The sequence below is a fragment of the Rhinolophus sinicus genome, linkage group LG12, assembly GCF_036562045.2.
Source record: "Rhinolophus sinicus isolate RSC01 linkage group LG12, ASM3656204v1, whole genome shotgun sequence".
NCBI lineage: Eukaryota > Metazoa > Chordata > Mammalia > Chiroptera > Rhinolophidae > Rhinolophus > Rhinolophus sinicus.
In genome coordinates this window covers 41,000,897-41,016,598 of record NC_133761.1, presented here as the reverse complement: position 1 = coordinate 41,016,598, position 15,702 = coordinate 41,000,897, and the positions used below count along the sequence as shown (strand labels likewise).

Below are 15,702 nucleotides of genomic sequence, written 5' to 3'. Positions count from 1 at the left end.
CCACTGAGCTCCCAGATGGCTCAGTTGGTTGAAGCGTGTCCTCTCAAAAACGGCAACTGGATCTGGAGCTGAGCTGCGCCCTCCACAACTAAGACTGAAAGGACAAGAACTTGAAGCTGAACACCACCTCCCATAACTAAGACTGAAAGGACAACAACTTGACTTGGAAAAAAGTCCTGGAAGTACACACTGTTCCCCAATAAAGTCCTGTTTCCCTTCCCCAATAAAATCTTAAAAAAAAAAAAGATCCCAAAGTAGCTCACCGACGAACAAAAGCAAAGGAGAGTAAAGTTTGCCAGCACCTTTTGGAGAGGCAACACGATGTTCTGGGCCATGTTATCACTGGTGATGAAACATGGGTGTACCAATACGACCCTGAAAGAAAGCGTCAAAGTGCACAATGGAAGTCAGCCAATTCACCACAACCAAAAATTTCCAAATCAACAATCTAAAGGATGTTGCTAACCCTTTGTGATATCAGAGGGATTATTCATTCTGAATCTGTACCAACTGGACGAACACTTAACTAAGTTTATTGTCTGGAAGTGCTGAAAAGTCTGTGTGAAAAAGTTAGACAAAAACGACCTGAATTTTTTGACGATTCATGGCTCTTGCATCACGACACTGCAGCAGCTCCCACGGCACTGCCTGTGAGGGAGTTTTTAGACAGTAAACAAATAACTGTATTGGAACACCCTCCCTACTCACCTGATTTTTTTCTTTACCCAAAGATAAAGAAAATATTGAAAGGAAGGCATTTGGATGACATTCAGGACATCAAGGCTACTACGATGACAGCTCTGATGGCCATTCCAGAAAAAGAGTTCCAAAATTGCTTTGAAGGGTGGGGTAGGTGCTGGCTTCAGTGCATAGCCTCCCAAGGGGAATACTTCAAAGGTGACCGTAGGGATACTCAGCAATGAGATATGTAGCACTTTTTCTAGGATGAGTTCACGAACTTAACTGTCAAGCCTCATATGCACTAAAATATTACATGGCCAGAAAATAGATTGAAATCTTACCATTGGCAACAACATGGGTGGACCTAGCTGGTATTATTCTAAGTGAAATCAGTCAGATAGAGAAAGACAAATACCGTATGATTTCACTTATTTGTGAAATGTAAAATACAATAAATGAACAAGGAAATGAGAAACAAATTCATAGAGATGGAGAACAAACTGATCATGGCCAGGTATGAGGGGTATTGGGAGGATGGGTGAAAAAGGTAAAAGGCTTAAGAATTGCAAATTGGCAGTTACAAAATAGTCATGAAGATGTAAAGTACTGCGCAAATAATACAGTAAATAATATTGTAGTAACTATGTATGGGGCCAAAGGGTACTAGATTTATTGGGGGATCACTTTGTAAGGTATATAAATGCCTGACCTCTATGGTGTACACCTGAAGCTAACATAATACTGAACATGAACTGAAATGGAAATAAGAAAATTTAAAAACAACAGTAAAAAATTTCTGAAATTTGACATTTTACCATATAATTATTAAGAATCTGTGCTTCTAGAATTATTATTTTATGCAGAACATGTACTCTTCCATTAGATGAAGACATTTAAATAGATTCACAATGCAATGATTTAGAGCACAGTGGAATCCCTTTGTAATATGGATTTTGAGAAGAAAAACTCAAATTCTAATTTCCACAATTATTTTAATCTAAATGATGGACCCAGTATACGTGCAACTAATATAAAATAATATCAAATGTTAACTGAATGTAACTGAAGAAAAAAATAACAAAAACGAGAGAAAACATTTCCTAACAACTATAAGATAGCAAAATGTAAAGTGTAAAAACAAAACAAAAACCTATGTAATATATGCTATATAGTTTTAAAACTGAAAGGTTACAGGAAGATTTCCTGACTATTACAATAACTAATTGGATCCATTAAAGATTTCATTTAGGCAAGTGTATAAAAGTCATGCTAGTATAATTTAAATGTCACATTAAGAATCCTTCCCCTTCTCCTTCCATCACCATATATTTGATCCCCCTTACCCTCATCTCCCACCCCCCACCCCCCTTACCCTCTGGTAACCACTAAACTATTGTCTGTGTCTATGAGTTTCTGTTTCTCATTTGTTTGTCTTGTTCTTTTGTTGTTTTTGGTTTATATACCACATGTCAGTGAAATCTATCAATAAAAAAAAAAAAAGAATCCTTCCCCTTGAATGTAATCAATAATGTTGTAAAGATTTTGTAGGGTATCCAATGGACACTTGTCTCATTAGGGAGACCACCTCAGGGATGATGTAGATGCCTGATCACTGCACCGTATACCTGAAGCTGAAGCTGAACAATAATGTATATATATATATACATATAAACTTGTAGTTGACATTCATTATTGTTCAGCTTCAGCTTCAGGTATATATATATATACATATAGTATACATTCATTATTGTTCAGCTTCAGCTTCAGGTATATATATATATACATATACATATATATACATATAGTTATATATAGTTACAACATTATATATATATAGTTACAAGAAGCGGAGTACAGCATTGGGAATAGAGACAGCGGAAATGCAATGGCTATGTGCGATGTCAGAGGGATAGTGGATGGGGAGGGGAGTTGACACAGTGTGAGGCATATAAATAATAAATGTCTAACTATTACATTGTTTTGTGCACCTGAAACTGAAAAAAAAAGAATCCTTCCCCTTGATCAAATATCATATCTCCTCTACTGTGGGAAACCTCCCAATGTAATTGTCCTATCACTGTATATTTTCCAGCCCACACTGCTTTTCAGCCCTCATCTTCAGTACTGACGAGGGTTAAAAAATTAAAATAAAATAAGATAAAACTCAACTGATCCTAATTTATAAACTGGTTTACTCTGCCCACTTTTCTATTACAAACATAAAACAATGATAGGTGGACCCCTACTAAACTGTAGGACTGGTAGTACACAAAACTAAATTCAGAGCAGGAAAATTAATTTCACAAAGGTCCACTTTACCTTGGGATCAACAGTGAAGTTTTTATCCTGTGATATAGACCGTGAACCATCAATGCCAGGATTGCAGGAAAGACTTTGGGGTAAAAATACACAACAAAAATAAGTGAGTTCATTCCTTTACAAAAGCAACAACAACAAGAACAAAATAGTGTGGTAGTTCAGCTATCTGCACATTAAATGAAGTATCTTGATATAATTAAAACTGGGCCTGTTTTAAAATGTTTTCCGTGATCTATTTCTGCCTCCACCTCTCCCAACCTATGAAAAAGTCAGTGAAGATACACTCAGATTCCATAGCAAAGAGTGACAGCCATATATTGGAAAAGGCTTCGATTACTTTGTTTTCACCAGAATTCCTGAATCCTGAACTGCAAGTCCAATTAATAACCGACATAACTTTTGTAACCTAAACTGGGATGAATCTGATGACCTAAATCACGGTACAAAGATACACTGGCTCTTCTCCATTGTCCGCCCCTGCTTCAAAGACTAATCTGTGTCACTCAAAATGTCAGTCTTGGGCCGGCCCAGTGGCTCAGGCGGTTAGAGCTCCATATTCCTAACTCTGAAGGCTGCTGGTTCGACTCCCAAATGAGCCAGTGGGCTCTCAACCACAAGGTTGCCAGTTCAACTCCTCGAGTCCTGCAAGGGATGGTGGGCAGTGCCCCCTGTAACTAAGATTGAACACGGCACCTTGAGCTGAGCTGCCTCCCAGATGGCTCAGTTGGTTGGAGCGCTTCCTCTCAACCACAAGGTTGCCAGTTCAACTCCTCGACTCCAGCAAGGGATGGTGGGCAGCGCCCCCTGCAACTAGATAATGGCAACTGGACCTGGAGCTGAGCTGCACCCTCCACAACTAAGACTGAAAAGACAACAACTTGAAGCTGAACGGCACCCTCCACAACTAAGATTGAAAGGACAACAACTTGACTTGGAAAAAAGGCCTGGAAGTACACACTGTTCCCCCAATAAAGTCCTGTTCCCCTTCCCCAATTAAAAAAAAAAAAAGGCAGTCTTGGTTCCTTAGCACAGAAAGCACTTGCTAAGATGACCCCATTCTTTGTTTTCACCCTTAAACAATACAGTGAGTTCCCTGATATGTTTGCAAGTTACATGCACAAATGTCAAAGAACAAATGTGTATGTTGTTAGCCTTCCCACTCCCAGATCTCTCATCCTCAGGGCTCCCTGGCAACCTCCAACCTTGAAATCTTCAGCCTATGAAGGCACAGACTCCTGAAACAAAGTCAGGCTCGAATGACCCGCCCTCGGAGCTCTCTATTAACCTACTCCTGGGAAGCAAGCTAAATGGAGTCTCAGTCGTCCACTCACAACACAGGCATGTTACCAACTCACCAACCCCCTCACGGATTTGGCGGTCAGTCTTTCCTCTGCCCCACCGTCCATGTACATGGAAAGGACATGAGCGAGTTGGGAAAAGAGGTGGAGGTGACGAGACACCTGCCTTGGGCCACAGATCTATGTAGTTCAGCAATCTCCAGTGCCCTAGGACTGGAAGCCCCCTCTGTAAGCTGGGGTGCAGGTAGGTAGTACCGCATTCCTTCCTACTGTAAAGATAATCTTTAAAGTGGCCATAATTATTTTAATATTTTTGATAGAAACCTTGAATTTTCCTAGTTCCTCCAAGTCAACAAACCAAAAGTCAGCAATCTGTCCAGGACACACTTGAACCCCTTATATTAATCTATTTCCTAGGCAACTGCTAACATCCTGTGTCTTCTTATTTCAATTTTCTTTAACTTGTCACAAACCCCATTATTCTGATCTCTTTTCCCTGATCTGATCTCTGATCTCTGTTCTAAAACCCTTATTTCTATCCCAACCCACTGGTGTTCCTCTTCAAACTTGGATTCCCTGCTAATTCCATTCTGATCCTCTTCCACTGTGTTCACTAGACATTTCTATTATTAAAACACTCACGGACAGGATGATGAAGTAGGAAGTGTATGCGATTAGAAATCTGAAGTTGAATCTCTTCTCCATCCCTCACTAGACCCAAATAAATCATTTTAATCTCTTTGAGTTCCAAACTCTCCATGTGAACAATCACTTGATCGTTATCGCAGCATGAAATACTAGAGGGTGTTTTAAACAATTAACACCTCAGATTCCTTAAACCCTTGAAATTCTAGATGCTTTTGATTCTATCAAAATTGGAGACTGCTTGGCTGGCAGAAATGGAAAACAAATAACACAACCAAAGAAACACCAAGAAAAGCAGAGAAGAAAGTAAAAAAATCAAGAAAACTCATGGAAGAAGAGCAAAGACTCTAGGAAATATCAAAAAAACTTCATAGAATTAGGCAAAGGCACCGGCCTGAAGAGAAACCCAGACTGGGGAGTCAGTCAGTAGTGAAATCAACTGAAAATACCCTCTAACTTGATGCTGAACTTCATTAACCTAACATGGCCTATACATGGGTATTTTTCACTTACTGAAAAATAATTCATCTCCAGAAGGGTAGATGGCATCGCACCAAAAACCACCTGCCTGATCAGGTCTTGCTTATGTACAGCCTGGGGTTCTGGGGCCACAGCTAACTCACATCTGCCCTAAATTCTGATGCTGAAAATAAGCTTCCCGTTACTGCTTTACCATACACTATATTGACATAAATGCTTGGACTAACCGGGCTTCTAAGGAAAACTCTAAATCAGCATTAACACATAACTGAATTGGACTCTCTGAGCTCCTCTAACCTGCATCTGAATCTGACTCCAGAGCTGCCCAGGAACTTCTCAGGACAGGCTGAGGGACAGGAGAATGGCTTTGGGGAGCCAAGTAGGCTGAAGGTCCAATCACGGGTCAGCCACTTGTAACTATGGAACCATGGGTCAATTAATCAACCTCCTGGAACCACAATGTCTAATTAATAGAAAGTAGGCCTCAACAGCACAGTTACTTTGCAAAGCTATTGTGAGGGCGACATGAGATGACAAATGTTAAGCAGATAAGATAGGGTCTAGCCCAGAGCAGAACACTCAATAAATGTTCGGTTCTGTTCTCTGCAGTCGAGTAATGAACATGCAATTTTTAGAAATCCATAAAATCTTACCTGCTTGCAGGGTCTTTCTTAGAACACTCGTCCACTATTAAAGAAAAAAAATTAAAATACATTTAAATCCACAATAGAAAAATGCAGAACTCCAACATATCAAACTGATATTGTATTAAAAGTATTTGTGGAGAATATAGTGGATTGAATATTAATTATACTATTGGTAGGCAACTGATATAGTATGAACTTTTACTTCTCGTATATATACATTATAAAAGGGAATAAAAAATAATGGGATGTACCAAAATGTGACACCTACAAGTCAACCCCCATTTACAATGATTATAAGCCTAACTAACACCCATCAGACTGAGAAAAAATGGTATCATTAGTAGAATCAGTATCACTAACTGACACTGTCAAACGGAAATCGCACGATTTTCTTGAAGCGTATCACGAAGCCCAGTTATAGCAGTGTACACTTATTTTGCTGTGACACAGTACAATGTGTCCAGCTCTTCACTCAACAGTGTTCCGTTTAGGATGAAACACCCTGTCATTAGGAAGCCTGGTCGACAGGCACTATACTTTGCAGCACTGCACAACACAGGAAGCAGACTCTTTCTACCATATCAACAATTGCAAGATAATATAAAAGACTTTGTGATTCCAGTGTTATCAAGTACAACCCCTGAGACTGTTTCCTTCCATTGCTAGAGAGCCTGACTGGACCCACTGCAGTCACCACTGCTGGCTCCCTGCCCACTAGCTGTTCCTTAGTCTTCATTCTCACTGGAGAAACACGACTCTGTATGGATATTCACTGTCTAAATACACAGAGAAGGTGGCCTCTCCCCAGTTCCTGAAAGAAAAACGATTGTACTAAGCTAATCACATGACTGGTTTACCACTACCTGGGGTGGGATGGAGCATGTGAGGTACCCCAGCCTATGTATGTTATGGGTGTTCTACTGTGAACCTCTACTTTTCTTCCTAAGGAAAGAAACACCGAGCTCAACCTCATTCACATCAGGGAAATGCAAATCAACACCACATTGAGATACCACCTTGCTCCTGTCAGATGACTATGATCAAAATGGCAACAAATAATAAATGCTGGCGAGACAGTGGTGAAAAAAGAACCATAGTGCATTGTTTGTGGGATTGTAAATTGGTACAGTCACTGTGGAAAACAGCACAGAGTTTCCTCAAAAATCAAAAACAGAACTGCCACAAGATCCATCGGTTCCACCTCTGGGTATTTACACACTGAAAACAAAAACACGAGTTTGAAAAGAAATGTGCACCCTATGTTCACTGTAGGATTATTTACCATAGTCAAGATATGGCAGCAACACAGGTGTCCTTCGATAGGTGAAAGGATAAGGAAGATGTGGTGTGTGTGTGTGTGTGTGTGTGTGTGTGTATATGTAAAGTATTACTCATCCATAAAAAGGAAGCAAATCTTGCCATTTGCAAAAACATGGATGTTTCTAGAGGGTGTTATGTTAAGTGAAATAAGACAGAGAAAGACAAATACCGTGTGATCACACCTATGTGGAATCTAAAAAACAAAACAAAGAAACAAAACAGAAACAGACCCTAAGCTATAAAGAAAAGCCAGATGGTTGCCAGAGGAGAGGGAGTTGTGGGGATGATGAAAAAGAAGGTGAATGAGACATACAAACTTCCAGTGATAAAATATCTAAGCCAAATACATCAATAATATCCTTATAACTATGTCGTGTGATAGATGGTACCAGATATATCATGGTGATCACCTTATGAGCTATATAAATGCCAAAGCACTGTGTTGTCCACCTGAAACTAATATAATATCGTATGCTTACTATAAAGAACAATTTATAAGGAAAAGAGAACCACGTAAAGAAACGCAGTCCTTCCAGCTTTTGCATATTGTCCCGAGAACATGGTTTGGCACCGTTGCTAATTAGCTGACCAGCACACGAGACTTAAACAAAACACTGACAGCCTCACAGCTGAAAAGGGCCAACATCTTGGATCGTGATGGCACCACTGAACCCCAACACCACCCTGGTTCCTGTTGTTTAGCCCCTGTTAACTAGGTCACCTATTATCTGCAGCTAAAAGCATTCTATCGGATACATTTCCCAAGGTTTACAGGGTCAGAGCGACTCCTACCTCTAGTACTAAAGACTTTCCGGAGCTTGCCTTACCTAGGTATTCACCTCCTTCCCAACCATCCCCACAGCACACTGTTGGCACCATCAAAACTGAGCTGCTCACACATCCTGCAAAGTTCCCTTGGACATCTGAATGTATGTCAGTGACTCCTTCTGCAAAGCTGTAACCTTGATAGTTGCTCCTCCTGCCCAACAAAGTCCTTCTGTCTGCCTCTTTGCCTGGCCGACTTCACTCACTCTGCGTACTTCCCTTCAATCCTCCAGAGATTTGTACAACTCTCATTCTTCATCATGGACTGAAAGTGTCTGTCACATACCACACACCAGTAAAAATAATACATAATGATAATTACAAGCTCTCGGTGGGCTCTGGTGCTGAGTAAACACTGTATAAAGTATAGTCAAGAATAACAATGACAATGATAATCACAAGCTCTTGGACGGCAGGGACTGTTTTTAAAGCGCTCATATTCGGCAGCATCAGAGTAACACTTAGCACCTAAAAGACACTGGATGGTCACAGGGCAAACCATTACACGGACAAATGAATAAGTGAATGCAAATGTTGTCATGAAAAGTCTGTATAAAGAACCACGGAAATAAACCAGGGACAGCTGTATGGTATGAGGAGCACCTTAACGGTCCAGTTCCGTATCGCCTCTGTGTTTCCAATAACCACCGACAGCAGTTCTTTGACAGAGGTCTCCTAAGGGAAAGGGGTCCCCACGCAGTTCAGATCGCACAGGGCACGATGTGCCACATCTAGCGAGCACAGCAGTGTTCTTGTCACTTTGACTTTTTTGCGCTTTTAATATAAACTGCTGAGTCCCGGGTTAGGCTATGGGACTATGATTATCTTTTGACTGATTGCAACAGAGCATCCTGTTCTAGAGAAATGACACTGTCATGACAATTACCTGACAAACACAGGAAGCATCTTTTAATAAAGCCTACATGTCTCATTCCTGTCTGACTTATGAGGAACGGAGATGATAATAGAGAGGCCTCGTTGGAATATATATGTGGAAGAAAAGCTGTCCTTCTCAACAAGGCTTTGCTTTTCTGACTTGTATAGTACCAGTAGATAGTTTTAAGAAAACATAGGCTCTCTGGGATGGCTGCACACTGGCTAGTTTTGTACTTCTTATTGCTCACCATCTGTTTATGAGACGAGGAGGTATTGTTGAGTTCCTAGTTTTCGTTACATTTTTAGTGAGACCAATCACCATGTAATAACAAGTATTCATTTACTAGATGTAATCCATTTGCTGCAGAAATTAAACAAAAGATCCATTTTTATAACAAGTCCAATTTGTTACCAGGTAATTAGAGAAGAAACACACAAAGTTAAAAATATTTTTTTCTTATTTACACAAAGATCATATGGTATTTTAGGGGTCATGAGTAAATAAATGAATTTCTTTTCATACAATAGTATCTCAGATTTTATTATTACCTTCAATCAACTTTTATAATTATTGTGAATGCTGGACTTTTAAGAAAGAAAGAAATGAAAGAAAAAATATACATTCAAGTTACACATATTTTTTTCCTCACTGTTCTTTCATTAGCAAAACTTTCTTAGTCTTACTTTATCTATGGTAGGACCACCAAGAATAATTCACTATAAGAAGCCTTACCTAGATTGCTATTTTCAGAAGACTCTTTACATCTCCTTTCTTTTTTATAATCACAAATTAGTTGGCGGTTGCTATGTATAAAAAAGGTGATAATATTATTATCTTAATACTGATGTGAAAAACATTTATCAAATACATGAAATTATTAAGAGTATTTCAGGTAACATCAGAGCTAATACAAAATAATATCCCACATGCTTCAAATTTGTGAGTTCTACAAACTTCTTTTTTTTTTTAAGCATGTGATTAAAGAAAACAAAAAAGTAAGGTGAACCAGTCATGAATTGAAGGCAGTACAGTTCAGTCAATTAACCGGAGTTAGCCTGACATAAGGGCGAGTGTCTTGAACTCAGACATCCTAGCCCTATGACCCACAGCTATTCAGAGTTCTCTGGGGAAGTCGCTTCTCTTGGCTCAAAGTACTCCTCTATAAAACGAGCATCCGCTGCCTTATTTTACCAGGTTGTTAGAGGATTAAATGAGATAATGCACCAAAAAGAGGCTCAGAGCAATGGTAAGGCAATGGAATGAGTTTTCTTGAGCTTTAGTTTTTGAAACTTTTTGGATTTCCCAATAAACCCCAATGTGTGTCTTTCATAGGTTCTAACATTCACATGTTGCAATTTTTATAAAACGTTTTTGATTGTGGTTATTAACGACTCTTGTGGTTTGTGATTCAGGACATCTCATCTCTAACGTATTTAGAAATACGTTACCTCATTAAATCACATAACATGATGGGCCCCTATTCCCGTAGCTAATCACACTGACCACAGAAAAGTAACAGAAGTGAAACCTGGCTTGGACGGCTACTGTCCAGTCTCGACTTCCTCAAACTCTGAACCCGCAGGTTTTATTAGAATAACGCTTAACCTCCCTGTCCATCCGCATTGACTTGGAAGATATGACTCTCCCTTTACACGTGCATACTGATGAGTCATGGGTGGGCTCAGCTATTCTGGTGTTAAATAACCTACTTTAGGTTCAGATTCAGGGCTTTCTGTTGACTGGCTTCCCTGTGAGGCATAATTGAAACCATTTTGAAACCTGAGGGAGATTCAAGTCGCTTGGGGGATTCACATTATTTTGGAAAACAGATCACCTGAGGGCCCCACCTTAACTAAGGGATCTCAGGGAACTTGGTGCCTACTACTCTGGGAAGGCCGTTATGGGACCTTCCGGGACCTAAGGGAAGGAGCTCTAGGGGATATTCAAGCCATCTCAGGGTACAGATCTGGTAACAGAGGAGAGAGGAAAGTCTGGTCTTTTCTTGCACATTATTTGACCCTCTCTGACAGCTCAGAATGGTGCCAACTAACATCTGCTGGCAGAAGACACAACAAAATGCTCAAAGGGAAACTCATCGTGAAAAGGCTGAGACGTGGGCCCCACACAGGTTTCCAGTGTGGGGGGAAGGCTGTGTGTGGCTAAAGCTGGGAGGCCCAGCTGCCGGGCCAGGGTGCTGGTGCTTTGGAATAGGGGCTGAGCTCACAAGCACGGGGGTGTAAAGTAAGGAATGTTGGCACTTGGAAGTCCAAGTGTGGAAAACCACAGACACAGAGGACTCTGGATCAGCAAGGGCACCTGGGAGTAACGGTCAGTCATGACTACAGGACCCATTTCTATAGCAACCGTGCAGCAACAGAAATAATGCAAACAAGAGATGATCAGAATGACCTTCTTTCTCTCTCCTGACTTGTGAAAGAGGATGGACTTAGGGCACCCTTTGGCTTCTGAAAAATTCAAGAGGGAGAGTACAGCAGATGGCCTCCAGAAAATACAGGATTTCCTGCTACACTGAACATTTCACCAACCCAAATAACTGGTTGGAAAAATCAGAGAAGGGACATTATTTGTACCCGATGCACAGGGGTTGTACTTGGAATGAAATGGAGAATGTTGGGGTCCCTAAGGATAAAGGTCTTCAAAGTTGGGGTAAGGAATCTGTGCCCTTTGCTTGGTTTCTGGCTGAGGACATCCACCAACTCTGTGCCATTCCCAACTGCCTGAACCAAACTGTGACATCTCACCTGTTACAGAGGAAGTAACGGTTATATTATCCTAAAGTCCAGTTTTGTGATAACTAGCATTTTAATGTAAACACTTACATCCTCAAAGTTTTAAAAGAAGCATAGTTTTCTGCAGTCCATCCACGGTCATCTACAGCATACACGTCAACATTTTGCTGAAGCAGAAGCTTGACTGTGTTTGAGGATTCATCCTTTACAGCAAGCATGAGGGCCGTTCTAAAATAACAGAGAGAACTTGACCCTTAGGAACTTTAAGTTATGTAAACAGCTAATTTGATAGACTTTACCAAGTTCAATTTATTGCTTGTCTGTGTAGAATGGACCATTTAAATATTTAAGTGTTTATCTTTGTAAATTACATCCAAGGCTAAAATGAAGGGGAAAAGGAAAAAAAGCCTCTTGCCCCACTTGGGTACTACACAGAAGCTGCTAATTTGAAGTCTGCTAATAGACAAGCAACTATGCTGAGGTCACTTATCTGAAGTAGGTGAACATTTCAATGAACAATGTCCTGCTAAGTCTGATACATGGTACTTCAAAGTAGCTAGAAGTCAGGTAAGTTAAAGGTAGCTGGCAGGCTTGAAACAATAATATTAATTCTAGTAATAATAGCCATAGTTTGGATTAATGATGCTATGTTAGGCACTAAATTAAAAGCTGTTAATAGGTAATCTTACACACAACCATCCTTGAAAAATATATTATTATCCTCATTTCCATATCAGGAAACATATTTGGCCATGATGAGTAATGTTCCCAAGGTCACACACGTGACACGTAAGAAGGCTCGGCATTGAATCCAGTCTTGTGTGACGTGAAAGCCCAACTCTTTTTTCTTTATCACCCACCTATGACTTACCTTCATTAAAGAAAAAATTATTCAGCAAAAGTTGTCTTTCACCCTTCTACCCATACTAGTTAAAAATAAAAAGGTCAAAATAGACTAGAAATGAAAAAGGATAAAAACTGATGAATGTCTGATAGTAGTAATTCATAGTCACGTAGGGAAAACCTAGTAACATGAGTGTTCTTCAAAGAAAACCGTTTAAAGGAGAGTCATCCAAAATACAAAATCAACACCTGTTTATGTTTACTATGCATCTTTAAAGGCAAACTGTATACAGAGTAGAGGTTACAAATCCTGTAAGAGAAACTAGGTCCAATATTATATCATAAACTAAAAGTTAGAGTTAGAGTCCAAAATTAGTATAATTAATTAAAAAAAACTTTAGCTAATATAAGATCAGATGATGAAAAACTCTGATGACAAATGACATCGGTCAATATTATAAATAAATATGAATATGAATCCTGCAGTATACTCTTCCTTCTGTTGCTCAGTCAGAATAGTTGCTTTTCTATCCAAACAATGATGTGGTGGTATTTTTCACTATGTAATTATAAGTTAATCCTCTTCTTATTAATTAAATCTGACATGAGTGATTGTTACCACTCTAGACAAATAGTAAGGTAAAGAAAAAGAAGAAACAACTATACCTTTTCGAATTATCGGATGCATTTACATTTGCATTTTTCCTTATTAAAAATTCCACCATTTCCTTATTTTTTACATATACCGCAAGCATAAATGGTGTGAAATCATCCTGTGAAGCAGAGAAAACGATTCATAAACTATAATATTACATATTTCTAAGCTGAATTTTAACACTTACAAAATATCCTCTGAACCTAAACACACACTAAGGACAGTGAATAAAAAGCAGCCCTGTGTGCTGTCATCTGCTGCTCCTTCCCTTTAAAATAACCTCCTTCTATGTCCCCAGCAGATGAACTGCAAGTTCATTCCCCAGAACTCCCTTCAAACACTGACAGTCCTGGTGCCAAGAATCTTTGCTCCTATCACAGCCTCTATCATAGCATGACTGCAGTTGTTTTATCGTTCCCCATCTGAACCGAGAGCCTTTGAGGGCAGGGGCTATTTTTCATCTCTGTAACTCCAAACTCTGAAACATAGTAGCAAATGCTTTCAGTATTTTTATTGAATTGATAACCCAAATGATTATTTCTGGAGTAGTGTTTCTTAAGTTATTCCAAGGAATATGTATTGTGCCCAGTAAGAAGATTCCAGAAGATCACATTGTGTTTGAGAAATATTACAAAACTCTGCTTTATTTGCCTGTTACTAAAGAAATGTTTCACTGTAATCTTGTAGCCTCAGAGCCCTCCTAAAATTGATCTCCAGGCAAGTTTACGACTCACTAACTCTGTCTCCCCAACTAAGGATTATTATCCCGGAACAATGGAGAGTCCCTGCCTAAAATTGTAAACTGAAGGAAAAACGAAAGTAAAACCCTCTTCTTGTTATTTCCCCTCAGTGGCCGAATTTCCAAATCAGTCTGCACAGTTCCTCTGAGGGCTCTTTCGTTTTCCCTATTAACCTTTGGCCAATGAAAGCTAAATAACTTTTTATAAATCACCTTTTCATGATATAGGAACACGTCAACAGCAGGAAAATGTCTATGATATTGTAAAATGCTTTTTTGTTTGTTTGTTTCAAGGTAAAGCCTATTTCCAAGGCAAATTTTGCTTTCCTGTATTGTTTTCCATTAATTAGAAAAAAAAACTGAGATGTGGAAAAAAGCATTTGAAAAATAAAGTTTTGCCTTTGACAAATTGTGTTTTTACAAATATATGCTGTAAGCACATAAAAGACAGCTGAGCCCTCAACTGCTTCTTTAGAAGTATCATCATGTAAAGTGCAATTTTCAGCAATTAAGTTCAAAATGTTTTCGTTCAGGGAACTGCTTGACTTGCAAACACGTAAAACTGACCCTACCTGTGTCAACCGAGGGCGTTCCTGCAGGGGTTGCAGTGGCGAGAGGTGATGTACATCCAGGAGCAAAAGCACGTGAACGCGGCCCCATCACCTCCTCACTCTGTACACCTACAACCCGCCCAGGACCTGCATGAGGCTGAGCAGGAGCCCCACTCCGAAGTGGAGACCCCGAGGGGGAACGTGGTTGGCAGAGGGGTTCTGAGCACAGGCAGCTGTCCTTGCTGGATGCCCAGACGTGACTGACCCTCCTGCCCAGTCTTCAGAACCCCAGGGTCCTGGGGTGCCAGGGGCCTGTGGCCTGCTGCTTCCCCTCCCCACGTGCACACCCCCAGCTCCCCCAGCCGGGTACCAGGTCTCCATTCCTCCTCCCACCCATCCCTAGCAGCGCCCATGTCCTAAGGCCCTGTCTGCACAGCAGCACCCCCACATCACTTCCCTCGCCCCAGGCCTTCAGTGCTTGGTGGGCTCTGAGCCTGGCACCCACTCCCATGCAGTAACAGCAACTGCTTCCTTCTGGGGTGGAACGGGAGCTGGGAGACAGAGCTGGGCCCTTTCCGTGGACACCCCATTTCCCCAGCCTCCCTGACTTGGCTTTGGAGTTGTTTCCGTGGTGACAGGGCCTGATGTACAGTATGCAGTGCATACCTACTAGAAATACAATGCTTGTGGCTAAAGAGATGTGTATTGCAAGTATTGTGTAAATACACCCGTTGATTTATGCCTCGCAAGTTGCTTCTATATCTGCCTGGTGTTGCAGCAGCTTTGCAGCCAGGGCTACGTTCCCACTCAGGGCCGCATGGTGGAGAGCCGTGTAGCCATTCACATCCTTTATATTGGGATCAGCTCCATGTTCCAGTAGGAGACTCACACACTCCTCTTCCTGGGACTGTACGGCCTGTCAGGATTATGCCCAGAAACAGATGGTAAATTCTGGGAATACAAAGTAATCATTCCACAACTTTCCCCAATTAGTTCTAGGTAATCGAGACACGTTCATTTTCATTCTAAATCATTAAATTCATCTGGTGTTGACATAGCTGGCTACCACGTA

The 15,702-nt window shown here is 40.5% G+C and overlaps 1 protein-coding gene and 1 long non-coding RNA gene across 7 annotated transcripts in view; one reads left to right on the top strand and one right to left on the bottom strand.

Moving 5' to 3' along the window:
* LOC141567879 (uncharacterized) overlaps nt 1–15,702 on the top strand; it is a 191,633-nt gene that overhangs the window by 69,546 nt on the left and 106,385 nt on the right. The window lies entirely within an intron of this gene.
* The window catches only part of LOC109439559 (uncharacterized), a 53,698-nt gene that overhangs the window by 18,679 nt on the left and 19,317 nt on the right, over nt 1–15,702 (bottom strand). For 5 of the 6 annotated variants that reach the window (XM_074316441.1, XM_074316445.1, XM_074316444.1 and 2 more), the window contains 6 exons: nt 14,652–15,546; nt 13,352–13,458; nt 11,933–12,070; nt 9,825–9,895; nt 6,077–6,110; nt 3,001–3,073 (listed from right to left, as the gene is read on the bottom strand). In XM_074316441.1, coding sequence (XP_074172542.1) covers nt 3,001–3,073; nt 6,077–6,110; nt 9,825–9,895; nt 11,933–12,070; nt 13,352–13,440 — 405 coding nt within the window. In that variant the 5' untranslated portion in view covers nt 13,441–13,458; nt 14,652–15,546. The remainder of the gene's footprint in view (nt 1–3,000; nt 3,074–6,076; nt 6,111–9,824; nt 9,896–11,932; nt 12,071–13,351; nt 13,459–14,651; nt 15,547–15,702) is intronic. The other variant, XM_074316443.1, reaches the window with a different exon arrangement.